General features: G+C 47.9%; 4 protein-coding genes and 1 pseudogene across 4 annotated transcripts; 3 read left to right on the top strand and 2 right to left on the bottom strand.

Moving 5' to 3' along the window:
* The first annotated feature begins 2,368 nt into the window (after positions 1–2,368).
* Positions 2,369–4,560, top strand: LOC127775842 (uncharacterized). The gene has a single exon (XM_052302149.1). The coding sequence runs from the start codon at positions 2,491–2,493 to the stop codon at positions 4,288–4,290; it is 1,800 nt and encodes a 599-aa protein (XP_052158109.1). The 5' UTR covers positions 2,369–2,490; the 3' UTR covers positions 4,291–4,560.
* Positions 4,561–5,427: 867 nt separating this feature from the next.
* Positions 5,428–7,784, bottom strand: LOC127775666 (uncharacterized). The gene is made up of 2 exons (XM_052301945.1): positions 7,599–7,784; positions 5,428–7,479 (listed from the first exon to the last, which is right to left on the bottom strand). Exon 2 carries the CDS (start codon positions 7,442–7,444, stop codon positions 6,149–6,151), a length of 1,296 nt encoding a protein of 431 aa, XP_052157905.1. The 5' UTR covers positions 7,445–7,479; positions 7,599–7,784; the 3' UTR covers positions 5,428–6,148.
* Positions 7,785–9,018: 1,234 nt separating this feature from the next.
* Positions 9,019–9,789, bottom strand: LOC127777691 (uncharacterized). The gene has a single exon (XM_052304304.1). It carries the CDS (start codon positions 9,701–9,703, stop codon positions 9,437–9,439), a length of 267 nt encoding a protein of 88 aa, XP_052160264.1. The 5' UTR covers positions 9,704–9,789; the 3' UTR covers positions 9,019–9,436.
* A 4,411-nt stretch (positions 9,790–14,200) lies between these two features.
* LOC127777393 (uncharacterized) lies at positions 14,201–14,962 on the top strand. Its single transcript, XM_052303971.1, has one exon. It carries the CDS (start codon positions 14,308–14,310, stop codon positions 14,761–14,763), a length of 456 nt encoding a protein of 151 aa, XP_052159931.1. The 5' UTR covers positions 14,201–14,307; the 3' UTR covers positions 14,764–14,962.
* A 2,981-nt stretch (positions 14,963–17,943) lies between these two features.
* On the top strand, positions 17,944–20,920 carry LOC127777057 (G-type lectin S-receptor-like serine/threonine-protein kinase At2g19130; annotated as a pseudogene).
* The last annotated feature ends 3,290 nt before the right edge of the window (positions 20,921–24,210 follow it).

Below are 24,210 nucleotides of genomic sequence, written 5' to 3'. Positions count from 1 at the left end.
ATCCTTGCCTCCCTCATCTGTCGGCTCCATCACATGAACACCACCACCCAGTCACCACTCACCAACCAGGCAACTCTCTTCTCTTCATATAGCTGAATTCCTATTAATTGCAATACCATAATATCATGTTGAATTGTTCATGCTATCCATTATGCAATTCTGGTGTTTATAAGCTTAGTGTTGATTATATAGTTCATTTTAAAAAAATATCACAGTGCATCTTATATGACTTATATTAATAATAGTAAATTTTACATTGGACCACATTTTGTTATTGATGTTTAGCTTTCGACCATCTTTTAATTAAGGTTTTCACTTAAGACTGAATAATTTTATCTTGGTGGTACCTTAGACCACCCTCAAATTTTTTTTCCATCTACATCCAACTTGTCATATGTCAGGAAAAAAAATCTATATCTTTTTTTAGATAATAGAATAGAATATCCCGGCCTTTGCTCAACAAGCTACAGCCAAAAAAAAATCTATATCTAACTGTCAGAGTTTATTGGCAAGTAGGAGCCGACGTATTCGAAATTGTTCGTATGTTTGAGAAGAGAGTAGAGTGGTCTAAAGTGAAACAAAGCAAGATTACTCAATCCAAGATGAAAACATTAATAAAAGGATGATCTAAACAAAATAATGGTAATAAAAGGTGAAACAAATTAAGTAAAATTTACTAAGAACCATTACATAAAAATCTATGCCAAAAGAAAATTTCGGTCAAAATTGACAGTCTTCTTCTCAACCATATCCATTGCCATATTGGCCGCCCTATGTTGTCCTGCATATTTGTTGGTCCTGCTGCCGATGGAAGATATCAGGACAGTTAAAGAACTAAGCAAAATCTGGATAAACCCCAATCACATAATTGCTTTTTAAGATCATAGTAATAGTCATCCATCCCAAAGAGCAGATCGATAAAACTGATGAATATAGTTCTATTTCTTGTGCAAGATATGAAGGTAATAAAATATATTCCACAGTGGGTGCAGGTCAGAATTCTCAAGATTCTATCTGAACCGATCTGCTATGCTCTCTACTCTGGAGTCTGAACAGATCTTAACCGTTGTTTTCCCATTCCGACGACAATGGTCGTAATAACCATATAAAAGTGTTAGTAGTACCGACCATGTACTATCCTTTTACAACGTTTTCTTCTATGTTTCATTGCAGTTGCCGTACAGTAAAAGTGCAATTACACGTTGGAATGAATGCCTGTCTCCTGACTAATCCATCCCATAATAATATCCCATCACATCTCACAAGCTTAAACTCCAAGGTTTCTTAAGACACCTTACTAGATACGCACACACGCAATCGAGAACACATTTTGCATAGATCGAGTGCCTTTCTCTCGCAGCATGTCCTGGCCCAGATCCTGCACTCACAATCAAAGAAAAAAAAAACTGAAAAAAAAAGTAGAGAGAAACAGAGAGAAAATGCAATAGATGAACTCATTAGCAGCATAGACTGAGCTTAGCTGTTGCTGTACTGTGGCTTTACCTTGAAGTTTCATACGGAGATACGGCTCAGGTTAGGTGCCCAACAGCAAGAGGAGCTTCTCTTCCAAATGCCAGGACATGTATGCATGGATACTAACAAGAAAAGAGAAGCGTAAAGCTTTTGCTGTTATTTTAGTCAGGGAAAAAGGAAAGGTACACTTGATGATGTCTCAACAGTTCATGATGAGCACTGCATAATCATCAGGCTCAACTGTAGCTCATGGTCTCATCCCAGGGAGATGATTAGTGTAATACAGGCAACATTCTCATTCTCATTCTCATTCTCCAATCCAAAAATATTCTTTTGCACTCACCCAACACACCCACTGATATAATCCATCATTCCATTCAACTACACACCTAATCGCAGTAAATTGTTACTCCCTCCGTCCCAGTTTAAGTGCAACCATGAGTTTTCGTATTCAACTTTGATCGTCCGTCTTATTTAATTTTTTTTATGATTAGTATTATTATTATTATTATATGATAAATAGTACTTTATATTTGACTTATATTTTTAAAAAAATTAAACAAAACAGACGATCAAAGTTGGGTACGAAAAATCACTTATAATGGGACGGATGGAGTAATTGGGTTTACATAAGAAAACAAGCTGGATTTGTATGCAAATTGCAGGGAATACATGCCTGCAAGATTCCAATGGAAGAAGAAAGCATCAAGTCAGGAGGGGTAACTAGAGGACAGATCAAAGGAGATGGTAGTAACATGCACGCATCACCAACCAGTCTACACTACACGCATCTACCTTCACTCACAGAGTCACAGTGCCATACACACGGGTGCAGTAGTACGTGTACAAAAACAAAACAAAACAAAAACATTTGTCACATAGTTGCATCATCAACTCCATCATTAATACTTCCCAACTCACCAGCATTGTTATCAGCTGCAACTCTGAACTCCAAGAAGATGCATTGCTGCATTACATAGGTAGGCAGTTTGTGTGTGCATTGCTGTTGCTGCAGAGATGGGAGAAGCTGCAGAGGAAGGAGCAGTGGATGGAAGCTGCCATGGTGAAGCAGCAGCAGAAGCTCTCGAGGTGCTCAGGTCCATGGCAATGGCGTCCTCCTCGCTGACATGCTCCATCCCACAGTTCCCGGCGAAATGGCAGTCTATCAAGGACAAGCTACGGCAGCTCTGCTCCGGCCTGGATTCCCTGTGCGGCAGCGTCGGCTTCGGCGTCGACGTCGGCGGCGATGAGGAGAGGCATGGCGTGCTGGTGCAGCTTGTGGCGTCGGCTTCGGCGACGGTGAGGAGCATCCAAGCCATGGCGTCGCAGTGCGGCGATGGCACGTACAAGGGTGGGAGGCTCCGGCTGAGGAGTGATTTGGACAACCTGAGCTCCAAGCTGGAGGCGCACATGAAGCAGCTCAGGGAGATGGCTTCCTCCGGGATGCCGTCGCCGTCGCAGGCCATCGTCGCGGTGAGGCCCAGCGCCGACGCCGGCGCCGGCGAGAAGATGTTCTACATGCGGGATCTCTTCTCCAGGGTCAGGATTGGCGGCTCTGTCCAGAGGAGCCAGTCGCTGGCCACCATCGGGGAGCTCCTGGCGGAGGACGAGGTGTGCGTCAAGATCGTCGCCGTCGACATCGACGACGGCGTCGCCTTGCTCACCGGCTTCCTCGAGTCGAGCGACGCGCGCCTCCAGGAGGAGGCCGCCGGCGCCGTCGCCATGGTGGCCAGCTTCGACTCCTACAGAGGGATGCTCGTCAAGGCAGGCGTCATCGCGCCGCTCGTCCAGCTGCTGGACGACGCGGCCGCCACCGCCGCCGTCGCCGCCGGCGGCGGCGCCACCGCGGTCGCCAAGGAGAGGGCGGCGCAGGCGCTGCGCGAGCTGACGGAGAACTCGGACAACGTGTGGGCCGTGTGCGCGCACGGCGGCCTCACCACGCTGCTCCACGCCTGCGGCGACGCCGGCAGCGGCGGCAAGCTGGTGGCCTCGTCGTTCGCCGTGCTGCGCAACCTGAGCCGGGTGGAGGAGGTGAAGGTGTTCATGGCGGAGCAGGGCGTGGTCACCGAGCTGGTGAAGCTGTCCCAGAAGAAGGAGGAGGCGCGCAAGCTCGGCGCCGTCGAGCTCCTCCACGCCATGGCGCTCGACGACGCCGACGTCCGGGAAGAGGCCGTGAGCATGGGCGTGATCCAGTCGTTGCTCCAGCTGATATACCCTGACCTGCCATACTCCTACAAGGCAAGGGAGGTCGCCCTTGCAGCCATCTGGTTCTTCTGCTTCTCCTCCGTGAACTCCATTGATGACCTCATCAGCTCAGATGTTCTTGGCTGGCTTCTCTTCTACCTCAACAATGGCGATTACGCCGTTCTTGAGTGCACACTGAAAATTCTGCGGCATTTGTCCGAGGTTTCTGAGGAGTACAACAGGATGATGGGCAGAGCAGGTTATCTCAGTGCACTGTCAAGCTTGCTTGGAGCAAAATCATGTCGGGTTCGCGAAATGGCAGCTCAAGTGCTCTCCAGCTTGCTGTTGCTTCATCCGAATCGCGTGATTTTCATCCAAGACGGCGACAATTTGAACAGGTTGCTGCAGTTGCTTGATCCAGCTGAGGGAAAATTGGTGGCAAAGGACTTGATCCTTTCTGCCATATTGTCCCTGGCAGATACCAACAGTGGAAGGAAGAAGATCATATCATCAGAGCATTTCAGCAGCCTGAAGGAATTAGCTGATACTGGGGACTTTGATGCAAAGAAGGTTGTTAAGAAGCTAGGAACTAACAGATTCCAAACAATTTTCAGCAAGATATGGAGTGTTTAAGTTATTTTGACTTCTTTTTTTTCCTTCAGTTCCTTTACTGAATACACCCTTGATTTAGCATTAGTTTATTTGATTTGTTGTCTATAGTTTTTGCTTGTCTTGTAATATCTATATTCATAATTATGATTTCTCTATGTTGTACATTTCCACTTCTGTGAAATTCAAGTATCAATATAATGCCTTCAGACTTCTGTCATGATCAAAACCAAGGGACTATATACCAGGGTTTACATTATCGTCGGTAACCGTGGTTACCGGCCTTACCGTGGGGGTACGGTAATAGAAAAACCACGGTAACCTCCTCAAATTCAAATAATTTTTTTTAAAAAAAAAATGAATTTTTGATAATTTTTGCACAGTTTTGTACGGTTTTTCACGGTTACCGTGCGGTAACCGTGCTTACCTCCGGGGCGCGGTAACTTCGGCCTCAGCGGTTTGGGAAACCCTGCTATATACTGCTACTCTTCTGCAGTTTCGTTTCTGAATATAGATTAGCAACACCGATTTTTACTGGCCAACATTTAGCAAGGCAGGTTCATCAAACTGTTTGGCTTCTGATGAAAGAGCAATCTCGATTCTCATCTCATCAGTCTCAATTTGCAGGGACACCCAAAGAGTATCACTTTTATTCCTTTGTGAAGCAAGGACACCCAAAGTACTTGAAAACAGAAAATACTTATTTTCCATACCATGTATTCTGAGCCGTCAACTAGACAACTAGACAACTCCAGCAAACATCCTGTACTACATTGTAGATAGGCCAAATACAGCTTCGGCATCTGACCATTTGTTAAGACTAGCAGGACTGCAGGACCAAGTGTGTGTTAACCTGTTAGGAAGTAGCCAAACTAACAGATTAACCCATTCTTATTACTTTACTGGTAGGAAAAAAAAAACAGAGAGATAGAACAGGCAACTGACAAGTAAACACAGGCGCACAGCCATACTGAAGGTCTGAAGCCAAACATGAGGAGTAACATTTATAACACTGATATCTCTTTCATACTAGCAAACAATGATCAGCATTTAGTGAGACAAAGAACAGGTTGTCCTATCCACCAATTTGCTTGTTTCCTTCTCCTATCTTTCGATACAGGCGTTTATCCCGTGATACTTTTAAAGATTAGCACGTGAATCTCCAGCAACGACTGATCCAGGCTTCTGTTTGTGGGCCAAAATTCACCAGATTGGCTTGAATTTTGAGTCTGTAAACTTACTCACAATCTGACAACCAATCTGATTTGTGATAGACTGATAGTTTACATGCCCCAAGACTGAAAATGCAGTGGTTTGGACTCATGGTCCCATATTAGCATGCTTATTTATGCATTTTATCACCCTTATCATCCCTAGGCAGCTAAATTTTGAACTTACTATACTGGAGCCAAACAAATTTATGAGGAAAAAATAGAGGTGTCAGTTTGTCACTGGTAGTTGTTTCTTGCTGTCCCAACACACAAGGAAGCAGCTAAAGACAAAATGTAGGGAAATCAGTAAGCCACTTATTGACTTAACCACACCATGAATCCTGTACTTACTCGAAGTCTCAAACCAAAGAGCACACTTACAATTCCAAAACAAGAAACCATAGAATGGACTCATCACTACTACTATCTCTTTTCACACATTGACTAGCATAGGAAGGCCTTGACAAAAGAAACAAAAAAAAAAAAGAAAGAAGAGGAACCAGACCATGAGATATGAATGTAACAGTAGCCGGACCATTTATGCAACACGCCCCTGCAAAAAGAAAAGCCTCACTCGAATGATAGCTCAAGATAAGCAGGCACCTTGAACACTCAAGAAGAAGACGGAGCTGAGCTGATGGAAGGAACGGATCAAACCATGGTGGTTCATCTCAAGCTTCTGCGACCGCCTCGGGTGCTTCGACGTCGAGCGCCCGCCCGTCCTCGGCTGCAGCCGTGAAGAACGAGCGCTTCCCGACCAATTCGGCAACCCGCTTGGCGCATCCGGAATCGCGAGGGCTCTCGTCAGGAGGCGGCATGGTCCTGATCTTTGGGAGCATTTCAGCAACCTTGGAGATCGTTTGAGGAGAGAGTGGATCATTGGAAGGCTCGATGACCTTCGCTCTGATTTCCTCATTCTGGTTCGCATCCCCTGATGATCCTGGGAGAGACTGCTTGCGTCGCCTCTCCTGTGCTCCACTGCTTCCAAGGGAAGCGCCAGGAGTGAGGCTGTAGCGGCTCGGGATGACCCTCATCTTGGAGCTCCCCGCCATCCTCTTGGCAGTGGCGGCGGCGGCGGCGCTGCCGCTCTGACTTGACGACGCACCTTTGGGCTTGAGCTCATCCACCACCTTGTTGCCTCCCCTTGTGTCAGTAGCCTTGCCATTGGATTGCCTCCTGGGCCTGGGGCTCGGGCTCCTCGCCTTCGCTCGACTTGCTGCTGTTCCTTGCCTCGAGTCCAGTGTCTGCCTTGTATTGCTCGACGGCCATGGCTTGGCGGGGACGGCGAATTGCTTGGAGGGTCGGGTTTCTTCTCGAATGGCGTTGAGCTTGGTGGTGAACGGCTTGGCTCGCGCCGCCGCTGGTGCCTTGCTGCCGACGCCGTGGTGGATCTCCAACGGCCCGAGGCTGACGCCCCTGCGACGCTGCACCGGAGGCTCCTTGATTGGCTTCAGGATCCGCGCCGTGCCAGCGCGTTGCTGTTGCTGATGCTGCGCCGCCGCGGGCACCCTAGGGTTCGCCGCGGCGATCTCCATGGGCCCGAGGCTGAGCCCCCTGCCCCGCGTCGCCGGAGGCTGCTTGGTGCGCAGCGGATGCTTCTCACGATTGACGATGGAGATCACATCCAGGGGCCCGAGGCTGAGGCCCCTCGGCCGGGGCCTCACCTTCGCGACCATCTCCCCCATCGGAGCGTCGTCGCGGTTGGGCTCCGGCTGCTTGGAGACGCGGAGATGGTGGAGCCGGGACGAGAGGCGCAGGATCTCCGCCTCGATGTGGCCGATCTCGGCCTCGACGTCGCAGCCGGCGGCGACATCAACAACCTCGGGGCGGTGATTCTCCTTGTCGCCCTTGCGGACGGCCGCGACGGCGGGGCTTTGGGGGAGCCAAGCCGATCTGGAACACGAGGAGTCGTCGAAGGCGGCGTTGTTCCAGACGTGGACCAGCGGGATGAGCGGGTCCTCCTCCATCGCCTCCGCCGACGAACCCCCTTCGCCTCCTCCTCCTGCAACAACAACGGCGGTGGCCGCAGAGATCAGAGACCAGGCGCAAATCAATCGACGAACAAACAAACAAACAAAATCGAACCGAATCGTCAGCGAGAGCAAATCGACGAGCACGCACCTGGATCGAATCGATCGATCGATCAATCGGTCGGTTGATTCGAGCGGATTCCTTCCCCTTTGCGCGATTAGCGCGGAGCTTGGATCGGATTAGGTGGTGAGAACTTTTGAAATTTGTGGGAAGGGGAGGATGATGCGAGGAGGGGGCGAGAGGAAGAGGGTTTAAGAGCCAGGTCAGATTCGACCGTTGGGACTTGGGGAGCGGAGGGGGAGCGCGCCGCTTATATATTTACAAGTGGATTTTTCTTTCTTAGAAAAAAGGAAAAGGAAAATACATGAGCAGACACTGCGGATGGAGACATGGTGTGTGGTGGGGTTAACAAGACCGAAAGACGTTGTAGAAAGTGCGCATCCACCAAACTCCGCTCCTTGTCTTCTCTCCATCGAACCATCCTGAAATTCATTTTCCTTTTGCCAGTTTTCGTCTCATTTTTCGGGGGACATGTGTGCACACTATACTACTCCTTTCAAAAAAAAAAACAGTATATGCTTTTTGTGTGTACTACGCTAGTTACTACTACCTCTGTCCCAAAATAAGTGCAGCCGTGGATATTCGTGCCCAACGTTTGACCGTCCGTCTTATTTAAAAATTTTGTGAAAAATTTAAAAATATTTAGTCACACATAAAGTACTATTTATGTTTTATCATCTAATAGCAATAAAAATACTAATCATAAAAAAAATTTAAATAAGACGAACGGTCAAACGTTGAACATGAATATTGTAAAACTACACTTATTTTAAAACTTCTTTATACTTACGTTTTTAACGTTGTTTAATCGAGGCATCGAGTGTTGCTCCCATACAAATTAGAGCCGTAGATTGCACGAATGCACAAACCCCACAAACAGAAAACAGAGGGAACAGGAATGTATTGGAGGGCGTTTGCTTTCTGAGTTCAGAAAGTTGCCGCCAAATTACAAACTTGTGTGAGTTTTGAAATTTGAAAGGGGGAAAAATCAAACTTATTCATTTGTTCTTCGCACGTCACGTCATATAGGAACTGTTTGCCACAGCTCCAGCTCTAGCTCCACCCCTCCTAGAGCTGGAGCTCAGCCAAACAGTTTCAGCTCCACCAAAATTAGAAGTAGAGCTGGGTGGAGCTCTCTCACAAAATGAAAGAGTTGTGGAGTTGGGTTTAGTCAGCTCCATAACTCCACTCCAGACCCAACTCCTGGAGCTAAATTTAGGAGTTGGATCTGTACCAAACAGGCCCATAGTCGCTAATGCAAAATGGTACTTTTGCTTGGGCTGATGGACTTGCCAATTTGCCATCAGCCCATCAGCAGCCCATGCGTGGTGGCGGCCTTCGGGGCATGACATGAAAGCCCCTTGTCTTCAACTCAATGGGCCGCGGAAACAAGCCCATTGAGAACATAGTATGACGGAACTCGAGGAAATTAGCAAAAGCCCATAAGCTATTTTATACCCCATCTCCTTATACCCTTTTTATTATTGACTTTGCTTCAGTACGTCACGCATGTACACATAGCATGTGGTCAGGCATACCTGGCCCGTATCTCACGAGTCACAATCCTAATTGAACTTTCTCTTCCTTTCTCTTCTTTATTTGAGAAGATGAGCTAATTTTCTTTGTAATAAACACCTAAACAAAGGAAAAACACTAACACAAATCGCAATCTGCCAAGCAACGTGATCCTTCAGCTTGTGGAGTAAGCGAACCAAATAATTGAGCAGCTTTGCCAAGTAACAGAAACAAATAAACAACTATGCCAAGTTGCCAAAGCCATAGCCCGTCACACAAAACGGTTTTGTACAATGCAACCTAGCTTCCCGGAGCACAGAGGAGACACGAACACGAGACAGGCCGGATCCCCGTCAGTTGGGCCCCCAGAGCAGCAGGTGCATGATCTTCTCCGTCTTCATGATCTCCGTCTCCTCCGTCGCGTGCCGCTGCTTCCGCACCTCCGCCTCCCACGCTCTCGCCCTCGCCCTCGTCACCTCCTCCGCCTCCGCCACCTGCCGGCCGCGCCCGTCCACCGAAGGCTGCCGCTGCTGCTGCTCGCCCTTGGCGGCGTCGCGCTCCCGCAGCAGCGACGCCGCGCGGAACGCGGACTCCCGCTTGCACTCCCGCCCGTTGCACATCACCGCCGCGCCGATGCCCACCACCACGGCACCACCTGATGCTCGCGTGCCGCGCTCCTCGTGTCGATTTCGTGTGCAAAGCTACTAGTAATAGCCAGCTTAGCCAGCTAATTTGCCTTTCTGGCATGTTATATAGGGCGCCACGAAATTTTTGTCGCCCATGCGATGCGGTGACGTGACGTGACTGGGGCTCGGCTCGGCCAACGGGTGGAGCGCGTCGTGACAGGTCGGTCGTTCGCGGCCTCGTGGGGTTGCGGCGTCAAGCGTGCGGTGGGGAGCGCGGCGGCGTGCGCGCCTCGACTCGACAAGTCGACAGGGCGGGGGGGAAACGGTGGACGAGAGCGACCACGGATTTGGGCCGAGCCGTTAGGCACACGACGGGGGCCGTCGTCGTACGGCGCGAACCCAGAGAAAACGGCCGTTCCAAACCGGTGGGTATGTGCGGCTCGCGCGGCGCGGGATGGGGGTGTGCACCGCACCTGGTGCTCTGTTCCCTTTCTCCTCTCCGCGTCGGTGCAACCAACAACTCGCGAATCGGCCAGCGATATGTTCGGTTTTTATTTTCTTCGCTCTGTGACTCTGTCTCTGTCTCTTCCATTTCTTTTCGTTTCTATTTTACAAGGAGGACATGTTCGAGTTGTACGCTGCGGCGCCGGCGCACCATGCTGCCCACTACGCTCTTTTTTTCTCTCGTTAAGATAGTACTGATTTTATCCCTATTTTTATTAGCATGTTTTTAAACTGCTAAACGGTGCGGTGCGTTCTGTTAAAAAACTTTCTATATACAAGTTTTTTTAAAAAATATCAAACATATACATTTGTTAAGTTTGCAATAGTTAAAATTTAATTAATTATGTGATAATAGTTTTCTTATTTTACGTGCGTCAACTTAATCTTTATCTTCATCACTTTTTAGAGCAGGTACAATAAGAGACTATAAGCCCGCTATAAATATATTTCGAGGAGATAAAAGAGAAGAGAAACGAGCAGCGGGCTACAGATTTGTAGCCAACTGAAACACGGACTCCCAAATACATGTCTGCATGACAAGTGTGACAAGATAAATTGACTATTAAGTTAACTATAGATAATTTAAAGCCAGCGGTTAGCTATACTATTAAAAACTTGCTCTTAAACACCACAGCTGCGAAACCACGCGCAGCCTCTGGATACTCCCGAGGATCACCGCCGGCGCATATTCGTGGCGCCGTTTTTATTTTAGTGCGATTGAAATGGAGTACAACAAGTGTGTTTAGTACTTGTTGATTGAGTTGATTCCGTCGCATTTGGCGCGTGCCCATTTGCTTAGTACTAAAGCCCAGTCTGTACGTAGAAGACTAAAGGCAAACGGAATCCACACAAAAGAGAGAATTTCAACTGTTATAAATAGCAGCCGTGATGTGGAGAGTACGCTGATTGTTGGATACAGCGTGCAGCTCTTACGGCGGCAGCCGGCAGAGCGTGAAGAATCTAGAGGATGTTGAACATGGTAACATAAGACAAGTATCTTCTGCAAGCCTTTGTGATGTTTCATGTGAACTACCACTCAACTTCAACATATCTTTCTTTAGTGAAGAGCAAAAGAACCTTATTAATTTTTCTTTAACAGAGAGGAGCGGTAGTAGAGTACTGATACATGACTTCATGTGTTTGTCGCTTAATTAAAAGTTCCCAAACCGTTTGATTTGTGTTAAATCTTATAAAATCCACAATCTCATTAGGGGTTATATTTCATCAACAAACGTGATTTCAAACCATGTCTGACAATTACGCACGTGTGATTACACTTTCAATAGAAAAGTATTTCATCCATTCCATTTTAAGTGCAGTTGTACGTTTCTATGTCTAACATTTCTGTCCGTTTTATTTGAAAATTTTATTAAAAAATAAAAATAAAGTCATGTCTAAACTATTATTCATGTTTTATAATCTAATAACAATAAAAAAAATAATTATAAAAATAATTAAATAAGACGGACGGTTAAACCTTAGATATAGAAACCCACAATGATATGAGACGGTGAGAGTAGTGATGTTTATAAAAACAACTAGGAAGGTAGCCCGCGCGTATGCGCGGGCACTTATATTATTGAAAGGTAAGATTTTTATTGTTTGTTAAAAAAAATTATCTCATAGATTAAGGGCAAACTAAACTTCGGATACTGTTATTTTATAATAATATAAGGGTTCTATTTTTTTATTAAGGTATCTTAAAAATCCATTCACAAACTTTTGAGTTGGAGATGGATTAAGTACTTACGACTTTTGAATCATGTTTTTTTTCTTGAGTAAATAGATTAAATCGTCTCATGAAGATGCATGATATAGTAAGAAAGGGAGGGGAGCATATTCATGGAGAAAAAGAAGAAAGGGAAAAATAAAAGAAAAGGGAGGGGAAGCGTAGGTACCCACGTACGTAGGTGCGTACCAAAGGTGAAGAGGTGGGACCTCGTAGTATTTAGTTTGTTCTAAGATCAATTTAATCTAATGGTTTATAATATTGGACCCATCGATTCAAGTGAAAATCAAGTAATAGATACTTTGCTTTTTTTTCTTAGAATTTCTAATATTTTCTCTAATTTATTAGAGCACCACGTGGCACCTTGAGGGCATTTTAAGAAATTTTAATGGACTTACCACATGTAATTAGAATATTAAGATGTAATATATATGTATGGGATGTATGCTAATATTCGTTCTAGCTTCGTCCATATTTATATACATGTAGAGAAAAATTAAATATGTTGCTAGCAAGCCATTAGATGTTTAATTAATAGCAATTAATTTTGACACCTATTTACAATTAGTCATAGTAGTTTTTACAGATTCATCTTACGACTTTGATTATGCGTTGATCACCAATTTATTTATCACCATGACGCGCATGAAAAATATATGTACTTAAGGGGTTAGGACAACTGAAATTGATGAATTATCTGATTTATGTGATAGCTATTTGAGATTATAAACAAATGAAATGACTTCTAAAAAGTTAAAAAGTTGTTTAAGAAAAGCACCATTTAGTAACTTGGAAAGCATGGAGCGTGCAAACGAAAATTCAAAAGATGGAATCAGGGAAAAAATAGGGCCTTAAACTCCCTTATAACACTCTTATCCTAGTAAGAGTTCTATTGATATTCGTTAATATTGTGCTCACAATTATAACATAATGATTTCTTTCAACTGTACGAACAAATAATACAAAATCCAAATACAACATAACACAATACATTATAATTATTATTTAATCAACTCTCGATTTCAGCTTAAACAGAGTTAAGTGTTCCACGGTACTTAATTCTTCTCTCGCTGCATCACACCTTCAATTTTCTTTTCATGCTAATAACAACAGCGGTAGCGCTGCAGCGGTCGTGATCACCCAAGATGCCTCAAACACGACACTTTGTCACATATGCGAAAGGCAAAGGTGCAGACGTGCATTGTGCAGTGGGCCAAAAAGAGAACTTTAGACATTATTAACAATAGATCCGATGATTTAAATAATGGGTCCACCGGTTTTAGTGTAAATGTAAATTAGTTAATATATATATTTTAAATTGTTAATTTAACGGGTACACAACATAATGGTGATGGTGTATATTTTATTTTAAAACACTGAATTATTTGAGAATAATAGTCCAAAGTAATAAAAAAATAGATCCGATGATTTAAATAATGGGTCTATCTGTTTAAGTACACGTATATATTAGTTAATATAGATCTTAAATTGTTTATTTGATAAACACAATATAATATTGTGTAAGCTTTATTTTAAAATAGTGCATTATATGAAAATAATAGTACAAAGTAAATTATCTTACATTATTGATTTTAGAGCTAATTTACATATAATATGGTGTAAATTTTATTTTCAAAGTCTGTATAGCTAATTTAGTTACCTGTGTTTATAAAGAGTTATATGATGGTATTTTCTTTTTTAAAAAATTATGATTATTTAAACAAATATATATATCAAATTGTATAAATGGAAAAAAGAAGAAAAAAAAGGAAAAAAAATGGAGGGAGGCGTACGTACTACAGGCCCACATGTACGTACGTGACCTATACCTATGCATGCGGGAGAAATAGGAGAGGTGGGACCCATATTATTTGGTTTGTTTTAGGATCACTTTTATCTAATGGTGTATAATATTGGACCCACCAATTTAAGTGAAAATCAAGAGGTGGATGTTTTGGTTTTTTCTTAGAATTTCTAGGATTTTCTCTAATTTATTAGAGCGCCACGTGGCAGCTTGAGAGCGTTTGTAGGAAGTTTAATGGACTTTTAGTATATAATAGATAGATAGATAGATGAGAGAGGGGAAAAGAAATGTTTATCAATTTACGAGTGCTCAAAAGTTAATCACTAATTTGACTACACACTTTCAGAAAAGATCGTCTGTGACTTTGTTCAGTGACACCAGTCGATAGAATATTCTACCGGTGCAACCAAACCCAACTCTCAAGCTACCCTCAACCCTGGTTTTTGGGAATCAGTGTGTAGTTTACTCGTCCCAAACCAGCAACCGGAGCCCCCTGTTTCGCACTCATCGCGTCCTTCCTCGCTGCCACCCCTCCCCACCCGCCGGATCCCCCATAGATAAATGCCCCTCACCTCGTCTCCTCGCCATTGCCGCAACTCACAGCTCAGTGTCAACCACCACAACCACAAGCAAGCAAGCCATACACATCAAGAAGGCGTCTACGTGCGAGGAAATCATCCGGTTTTTCAAGCTAAAAGCGTGAAGATGAGCTCGTCGTCGTTGAGCAAGAAGGCGTCGTCGTTCGTGGTGACGGCGAGCATGAGCGCGGTGGAGGCGCTCAAGGACCAGGCGGGGCTGTGCCGGTGGGACTACGCGCTCCGGTCGCTGTACCAGCGCGCCGCCGCCGCCAAGCAGGTCACCGGCCGCGCCGTCCCGGTGTCGCTGTCGTCGCAGACCGGCGGCGCGGCGGCGTCCTCCTCTCCCGCCGCCGCGTGCGGCAGAGCCGCCAGGTCGAAGAGGTCGGAGGAGGAGAAGATGCAGAAGGCGTATCACCTCGTCTGCTGGGGACCTAATTAAAATCTGTTCTTCAAATTCGTGATTTCGTGTAGTAGTTTTTTCGTTTGCAATTTGTCCATCCCTCATTTTCTGGTGTGTAAATCGAGCCAATACCTGCAGGGATTTTTGTATTTTGATCCGTTTTCATGTACTACTACTTCCCCATCTGATTCTGATGGAGAATTGCTATGTGCAAACTACGGAGTAAAAATCAACAAGATGATGCGATTGTTGCACGGAATTAATTACCTCTTCTCTGTTGGGTGTTCATCATCTGTTGCAACAGAAATAAACAAAAAAAAATGAATCTTTAGTTCTAACCATAACTGAGTTGCTGCATTGTTGTTAGTGCTTGGTAGTAGTGGTTGCATGGCAGAGATGCCAAACGCATGATTGAGTGAAGCGCTGATGATGATCAGATCACCGGCCAAATGCGCATCAACATGGACCGGTTACCGTTGTTCATCAACGCTGCACTCAATGATGCATTTGATTCTCTGTTTCCATACCGACTTGTCCCCTCTGACATGATCTGCATCTCGTTATATAATAGTGTGCGCTCTGGAAAACACTGGATCCAAGCTTGAACAAGTGGTACTGCGTGTACTACTGTACTACAGCTGCTGCAACTTTCGTGTGTTAGATCGAGCTTGTACTACTGCCAAGTAATTAGCATAGGGGTGTGTTTTCACGTTAAAATTAGAAGTTTGGTTGAAATTGGAACGATACGACAGAAAAGTTAAAAGTTATATGTGTAGAAAAATTTTGATGTGATGGAAAAGTTGAAAGTTTTTTTAAAAAATGTTTGAAACTAAACACGGTGTAGGTAGAGCGTGTCTTCACGGCACCAACGAGTTTCACGAATGTACAAGGTGTCGAACCACTGCCCAGCTACAACTAGATTTCACAAAGATCAAACATCAAGTTTGGTAGTACCAAGTATATTGCCCACAACAATATTCAAGATTGTGTAAAAGAAAAGGCATACGTGCACACTATTTCTTTGTACTTCTCACCCAACTAATCATCCTGGTGTGTATCTCAGGAGTAGGAGGGCATTTCAACCTCGTCGTCCATGCGAGTCATGACACACAATTGTCCAGTTAAAAATGCTTAACTGGTCATCAGGATGCGTGGCATGACACACACCACAATTGTCCGGTTAAAAATGCTCAACACACAAAGATCTACGCCATGATTTGCCTGCTTGGGTTGGTTGCTGATGCACTAGTACGTTGACCTCATGTTATGATGTCAGCATCACTAGAGGGTGGGCTAGCTTTGAACTGGGCTTAGTTATGGCCCATGGGCTTGTAAACATCCAACGACGGTCATAAAAACATGCCGACGCCGAACGTCACTAGTCTCTACAACATGCAACTATGCAAGGTTGGAGAGCAATTCACGGAGCGAATATCGAATAACCGCCGAACAAGCGCTTAATTTTAGCATTTCGATTAAAATTCTTGGTTGAATTGCACTATGAACAAAATTACTTTTACTACAAGTCTACAAATCAACAAGTTAAACGTAATTAACCTCTACATGATCGATCTCCCAAATTAAACTAACCTGTAGGGGCGATCAGATCAGAATCAAACAGTTCGTGAGGCGCCATTTGGTCAGTATTTTTTTTTATCCCCGATCGGCGTCTCGCCGGAGAAACCAGAGCACCTCGTCGGGCGGCGCGGCGCGCCACACCCGCGGCCGCGCCGCCCTGTGGCCGAGCTCGGCGAAGCCGTGCGCCACCTTGTTCCCGCCGCGGCGCACGTGGGACACGGCCATGTCGTCGAGCTGCGGGAGCAGCGCGGCGATCTCCCTGCACAGCCTCAGGTCCTCCTCCGACTGCACGTCGGCGCGGTCGCACACCACGTCGACCACCGCCTTGGAGTCGCCCTCCGCCCAGACGCGCCGCCACCCGTTCCGCACCGCCAGCTCGAGCCCTCGCCGGAGCGCGGCGAGCTCCGCGACGGAGCTCGTCGCCGTGCCGATCCGCTCCGCGTAGCCGAGCAGGAACGCGCCGTCGTGGTCGCGGTACACGCCGCCGATGCTCGCGATCCCGGTCGAGTGCTTCGACGACCCGTCGAAGTTGAGCTTCATCCACCCCTCCTCCGGCTTCCTCCAGGTCCTCGCCGACGCCGACGAGTAGGCACGAAGACGCAAGATCCGCCGCCCTCCGCCGCCGACGAGGATGCAACCCAGAACGGGGTTGCGCCGCCGCAGCACACCCAGATCAGCGCGGTGCACGCGCAGCATCACCGATCCCCTCGCAGAAAAAATCGCAATCTGTTCGTGTATTTAGCCCCAAGCGGACCCACCAATAGGGCAAGGTTGGGAAATGGCTAGACCCACCGGCGCCGGCGAATATCCGCCTCCCCCGGACTTGTTCCTCTTGAGCGCCGCCGCGGCGCAGGCAAAGCTCGAGCAGCGCTCAGGCGCGCCATGGCGGCGCCGGCGGCGAAGGAGAGGAGAAGGGTTTGCGTTGCGTGTGTTGCTGTACTTGATAATGGGCTATTGTCCTATGGGCTACATGTGGATCGGCCCATGATGACCCATATTTGTACCCAGGCCCAGGCGTCAATTCATTCATGGGCTTCATTCCAGGCCGTGTTTGTGATCGGTACGCAGCCATCTCTTCCTTGGGGCTTTTAACTATTTGCCACTTTTAGATTTGGCAAATAACTATTTGTCACCCCTATCTCAATAATATGTGGGTCCAGTGGTAAAAAATTAATTGCCACATCTAAATATGGCAAATGGTCAAATGCACTGTTCTGACTGCAGAATATCACAAATCGTGATGAAACATTGAAACACACACATTAATCACTGGTGTTGGTAGTCAGCAACGTTTTATGGAATCATTCTGGAAGAATCTTCCCAGGGACAAAACTACAAAAAAGAGGACAGCATGAAATTAAAAATCGCCTGTTTATTTCTTGACAGGAAAAAATGTCATGCATGGAACTGAACTGCCGGTGCCACCAATTCACCGTCACGTACATGGCCAATTGAATGCAAGGCATTTAATCCAGAGCTTTACTGTTTGCAATTCCTAATTTCTACCATCACAATTTAGCATTTAAAGCCGAAAACGCAACTAGGCAAAGGTGACCGAGATATTGAGCCTTCTTTCTATCCCTGCACATAAGACAGGCATAGAACGTGCAATTCTATCGCAACATTTGTTGCAGCGTACTCTCATCTGCACACTCTATCCTCACTTGTCTCTTGCACCATCAATGGCTTCCACCGTGCAGGTGCAGCTCCTCGTCACGCCCATCCTCTGCGTGTCACGGCGGTGCCTCGCGTCGTCGGACACCATCTCGGCCAGCTCCGCCGTCTCCGGCGGCCGGACCGTCGTGTCGAGAGGCGGCAGCTTCCAGCTCGGTTTCTTCCGCATCAACGCGTCGTCGTCGTCGTCGTCGTCACGAAACGGCAGCTGCTACTACGTGGGGATATGGTACAAGAAGGCCGTGTCGCCATGCACGCCGGTCTGGATCGCGAACAGAGCGGCGCCGGTCGCCGACCGGGCCACGTCGCGGCTCGCCATTGCGGCCGACGGCAACCTCGTGCTCATCAACGAAGCCGACGAGCTAGTGTGGTCCACGAACGTCAGCTCCGCCGCCGCTGCCGCCGCCGGAGCCGGCTCGAACGGCACGGTCGCCGTCATCTTGGACACCGGAAACCTCGTGCTCCGGCGAAAGAACGACGTCGACGAGGTCGTGCTGTGGCAGAGCATGGATCACCCTACAGACACGTGGCTCCCCGGAGCCCGGCTCGGGCTGAACAAGGTCACCGGCGAGGCGCAGGTGCTGAGGACCTGGAAGAACTCCGGCGACCCGGCCCCCGGCGTGTTCTCGCTCGGGATCGACCCGGCCGGGACCAGCCAGTACTTCATCGTGTGGAACAGGACGGTGCCGTACTGGGCCAGCGGCGAGTGGAACGGCGACATCTTCGCCGGAATCCCGGAGATGACGTCACACTACATGTACAACTTCGAGTTCGTGTCCGACGCCAATGGCAGCTACTTCACCTACTCGCTGCAGGACCCGGCGATCATCTCCAGGCTCGTCGTCAGCGTCTCCGGCCAGGTCACGCAGCTCACGTGGGCGCCGTCCGCCGACGAGTGGATCCTCATCTGGACGGAGCCGCACCGCCTGTGCGACGTCCACGCCGTCTGCGACGAGAAGAGCGAGCCGCTCTGCAGCTGCCTCGCCGGCTTCCGGGCCGCCTCGCCGGGAGACTGGGACCTAGGAGACCACACGAAGGGTTGTCGCCGGAACACTCCATTGCAGTGTGCGAGCACGAGCACGGTGACCGGCGACAAGGACGACGACGACTTCTTGCTCATCGCCGCCGAAGAATCCATCGTTTGTACGGGCATCCGGCGATCGAGACTGCAGGTCGGCTTGCTTGATGGATTGCAGCTGCAACGCCTACTCTTATGGCGATCGCTGCGCCCTGTGGCACGGCGATCTCCTCAACTTGCAACGGCAGACCGACGAGGCGGCCGGCGCGGCCAACCTCTACCTCCGGTTGTCCGCCATGGGCGTGCCATCGAAAAGCAGCAAGAAGACGATCGCTCTGGCTTGCGCCGGCGCCGCAGCTGCGTTGATCCTAGCTCTCTTCGTCGCCATGGCGTTCGTGCTGGTTCGGATGCTCAGGAGGAGGCGGAGCATGAGATTCGCGCAAGCATTGGAACGTGGCAACCTGGTGGCGTTCAGGTACAGCGACGTGAGGAGGGCGAACAAGAACTTCTCGGAGAAGCTCGGCGGCGGCAGCTTCGGGTCGGTGTACAAGGGGAAGCTGCCCGGCGCCGGCGGTGCCGACGCCGCCGTCGCGGTGAAGAAGCTCGAAGGGCTCCGCAGCGACATGGGCCGACAGGAAACTATTTTAACAACTCGAGTGGATGTCCACCCGTTTATTGCATGTCATCTAAATAATTATAAAAAAATTAAAAAAATATGAATAAGATAGATCAATATGTAATGTATCAATCCACAAACATGCAAGTTAAAATTCAACTTCTACATATTGTAAAAAAATAACAAACAAAACTCAAATTACTACATGTATATTTACAGTTAAATTTATTGTTTTTGTTATAACTTGTAGAAGTTGAATTTTAACTTGTATGTTTGTGGAGTGATATATTACATATTGATCTATCTTGTCAATTTTTTTTAAAAAAATTTCATAGCCATTTAATTGACATGCAATAAACGAGTGGACGTCCCCTCGAGCTATTAGAATCCATCCCCCATGGGCGACAAGCAGTTCAGGAACGAGGTGCGCACCATCGGCACGATCCACTACGTCAACCTCGTCCGCCTCCGCGGCTTCTGCTCCGGCCGCGGCGGCGAGCGGCTGCTCGTCTACGACTACATGCCCAACGGCTCGCTGGACAAGGCCCTCTTCGGAAAATCCGCCGCCGCCGCCGTGCTGAGCTGGGGCGCGAGGTACCAGATCGCGGTCGGCGCGGCGAGGGGGTTGCTGTACCTGCACCAAGGCTGCCGCGACTGCATCATCCACTGCGACATCAAGCCGGAGAACATCCTGCTCGACGGCGCGCTGGTGGCGAAGGTCGCCGACTTCGGCCTCGCCAAGCTGGTGGGGAGGGACTTCAGCAGGGTACCTCGCGCCGGAGTGGATCTCCGGCGTGCCGGTCACCGCCAAGGCCGACGTGTACAGCTTCGGGATGGTGCTGCTCGAGATCGTCTCCGGCAGGAGGAACGCGCGGTGCTCGTCGGCGTCGGAGTACTTCCCGCTGGTGGCGGCGAGGAAGGTGCTCGACGGGGAGGTGGCCGGGTTGCTGGACGAGCGGCTGGACGGCGAGGCGGACATGGAGGAGCTCGACCGGGCGTGCAGGGTGGCTTGCTGGTGCGTCCAGGACGAGGAGGCGAACCGGCCGACGATGGAGCAGGTGGTGCAGGCGCTGGAGGGCGTCATCGCCGTCGACGTGCCGCCGGTTCCGGTGTCGCTGAAGGTTTTTGCCGACGACGCGTCGTCGTACTTCTCCGACGAGTGCTCCCAGCTGAAAAGCTCTTCTTGATCTCGCCGTAAGCTACCGTGTCGTGTACTGTGCTCACCACCGTAGATAGAAGCAGTTTAATCTCATCACTGGCGTCTACTTGTTTCTGGGCTCACTTTGGCATTGGAGGAAAAAAAAGAACTGTTTTGGGGAACTCTTTAAACGTGGATATCACCTGTTTATTACATGTCAACTAAATAGTTATATTTTTCTTTAAAAAACATTAAGATAGATTAATATGAAATATATAATTTCACAAACATACAAGTCTAAATTCAACTTCTATATAAAATTTTTTTGTTACAACTTGTAGAAGTCGAATTTAATCTTGTAAGTTTGTTGAGTGATATATTACATATTTAGTTGACATGTAATAAACGGGTAAACGTGTGATTGAAATCCTTCTCTTCTGTACTGTTTTACATTGTACAGTAATGAAGTGGACAGCGGCCCAATACCATGCTAAGTGGGCTAGGCCTGAGGTCGGGAGGTCCATCTCCAACGGCCCATTTGCCTTCGTTTAAGACTTCACGGCCCACTACACGGTCCATCCATCCTTGGACAAAAGCCGACGCTGCGGCCCACTACACGGCCCCGTCTCCTGCGCACTCAGGTGACTCGGCTACAGCCTACAGAGCAGAGCTGGTTACTCTGCTTCGTAGCAAAAGACGCTTTGCACTTTGCAGCTTGGTGAGCGTTTACGACGTACGACAACGCGTCGCACGAAGGGAAACTACTACCGTGCCGCCGCGCGCATTCCTCTGCCAATTTCTAAAGGCGACGAGGAGGCTGTGTGTTGCAGTCTCCCGGTTAAGTTTCCAGGCCTTTTTCGGTGTCGTGTATAACAGCTAGATCAAGGCTGAGGCAGCCTGCAATTCCAATTCGCCATAGAGAGAGAAAAGGAGGTTTGGCTTTGGATAGCTAATATGCTCTCTAAGTAAGCGATTAACTGATTTGTTTATGAACAAGTGTGGATCGTTTCCTGCGTATCAGATGATCTTGGGGATAAGAACAAGCCAGCAACGCTATTTTCCAAGCATATATAACCCAGATCAATCGACTGGAATCAGATTCCTTCGATCTCAATGCGTATGCATGCGTACGCATTGGAAGGAACCTTTGCTAACTTCGAAGAGAAGAAGCACATCGTAGCATCTCGATCTGCAACTGTGTTTGCAAGCAGACAGAGCAGCTAGCACAGGTTGCGCAAGCAGCAGTTTGCTGCTAATCAGGAGACACCAGACTGAAAATGTTGTGCCCCTTTCACCGGCTCTTAACCCCTGGAGATTCTGCATCTCCAATCCCATATTCATATTCTTCAACAACTTGACACTCCATAACACTAGTTAGTCCAGTATCGCCACTGATTGATCTAGAGCATGGAGAGACCAACCTAGCTGTGAGATGAGACATGCATGCATTGCATGCTCAGTTGCTGACCTAGGCAGCTCGTGATCCGGTACCACACTTAATTAACAAACTAATTGATTATTTGATTACAGTACTAGCACTTAATTAAATCAGCCATGGCGATGTAACCACGTTGCAGAGAAGAATCCTAGAAGCTAGCAGCAGCTATTAGAAATGAGCACAGCTGTGCCTCCTCGCAGTGGACAGCTCACCTCAATCTGTAGCACACAAACACTACGATCCCCAACAATCCAATCTACCCAATTTGCAGCAAACAAAACCGTTAAATCTTTTTTCTCAGGGAGCAAGGCTCACGTGTGCATCGACAGATCACAGCGTGAAGCCGTGGAGAAAACACCAAGCCCAGCGTGCATCTGCTTTGACCGCGCGTACGTGCATCCGATCGATCGATCGATCGATCCGAGCAGATGCCGCTGCGGCTGCGCCCTGTCGCGGGGGCTCCGCGGCGCAACCCGCGGGCGCTGCCGCCACCGGCAAGGGGACATCGTGCCGAGAATCTCAGGCACAGGGGAGAGGCAGCACGGCAGCAGCCAGTAGGCAGGTTGCAGTTGGGTTTTTTTTTTTTTTCTGAATTTCTGAACTGGCCGTGGATGGAGGTTGGGGATTCAGAAGAGAGAAAAAACCGAGAAATTGCCAGGCGTGAGGTAGGTGCACAGGCAGCACAGCTCAGTGCCACTGCCAATCATCCGATGAATTGGTAAAATATTTATCATTTGAAGGCGTGGCAGATCAGGGCAGTAATGAACGAAACATTAATAAGATGGTCAGGGAAGGGTAGCCAACAACAGCTCATGACCTGGCTACAGTTCACGATGGACACCTCATCAGCTTAGAAGCATGTAGTACCAAGGCTGTGTTTAGTTCCAACCAAAATTTAAAATTTGGTTGAAATTGAAGACGATGTGACTGAAAAGTTGTGTGTATGAAAGATTTGATGTGATGGAAAGTTGAAAGTTTAGAAAAAAAACTTTGAAACTAAACACACTCGAAGAATCTTACTTCCATCCACATCAATCAGTTCGATCAATTCTCACCGGCAAAATTCCTGGAGATATAACTGATGAACCAGTTCAAGTGCAACGCACACATATACATCATATTAATTCACCGCACCGTGCACCAAACTTCACGACGGATCTCCGCCCGGTTCGTTGCACCTTGCACACGTCTGATTAGTGATTCGATCTCCGAATTCTCCGTCGGCGCTGGACCAAAAAATATCACCGGAGCAGCCACGATATTGCACCAAATCAACACGCTACTAGTACCCAAAAAAAAAAAAACGGAGTACGAGTTGGCAGTAGCTGTGTCAACCGGGGGAAATTCCGTGAGGTCACGAACGCCGCCGATGTTGGACAGGCGAGCGAGACGGCGACGGCACGGTGAATTCAAGAGGACAGTACGGGTACAGTGGCATATGGTGTACTAGTCTGTCTTGAAAAAGGATAAACCCTCGTAGCTAGGATTGATTTTTTTTTTTCTAAGACGAAGTGAGTACGTGGTGATACTTGAGAGAGGCGAAGGCAGCAAACCTGGAGATCGAAAACCGTCGCTTTCGAGCCCTTTTCTCGTGCGGATCTCCTTGCCGCTTTTGAAGCTTCCGGCCACATTTTCGGAAGCTCCCGGCCCAGCTTACTGCTGAAAAAAAAAATCATCGCGTCCCCGTCTCATCAGTTCGTTGGTCACGGATGAGGCAAACGCGGATGAGGGGAAAAAAAATCGGGATGATTTTGATGGGACTCAAATCAACCTGAGACCGGGTAAAACACACACGCTATACGAGTGTGGCTGTGTGGGTGACGACACTCGCCAGTAAAATTTGACAATTTGACATCGCCTTCGCCGTGTTGAATTGGGCAATCTCCAGACGGACGGAGGGAGGCAGGCCGGCACGCACGTCGGGGTGGCTCCGTGTGTTTTGACCTCGCCACCACTCGGAGCAGGCAAGGAGGCTGCTAATTCTTGACTAATCATAGTCATCAATCAAGAAGACAAATGAATAG

The sequence above is a fragment of the Oryza glaberrima genome, chromosome 6 (assembly GCF_000147395.1).
Source record: "Oryza glaberrima chromosome 6, OglaRS2, whole genome shotgun sequence".
In the NCBI taxonomy this organism is placed as follows: Eukaryota; Viridiplantae; Streptophyta; class Magnoliopsida; order Poales; family Poaceae; genus Oryza; species Oryza glaberrima.
This window is presented reverse-complemented; position numbering and strand designations above follow the sequence as displayed.

Bases quoted from the DNA above. Each gene is read 5' to 3' on its own strand.
- LOC127775842 (XM_052302149.1), top strand. From the start codon at position 2,491: ATGGGAGAAGCTGCAGAGGAAGGAGCAGTGGATGGAAGCTGCCATGGT.
- LOC127775666 (XM_052301945.1), bottom strand. From the start codon at position 7,444: ATGGAGGAGGACCCGCTCATCCCGCTGGTCCACGTCTGGAACAACGCC.
- LOC127777691 (XM_052304304.1), bottom strand. From the start codon at position 9,703: ATGTGCAACGGGCGGGAGTGCAAGCGGGAGTCCGCGTTCCGCGCGGCG.
- LOC127777393 (XM_052303971.1), top strand. From the start codon at position 14,308: ATGCCCCTCACCTCGTCTCCTCGCCATTGCCGCAACTCACAGCTCAGT.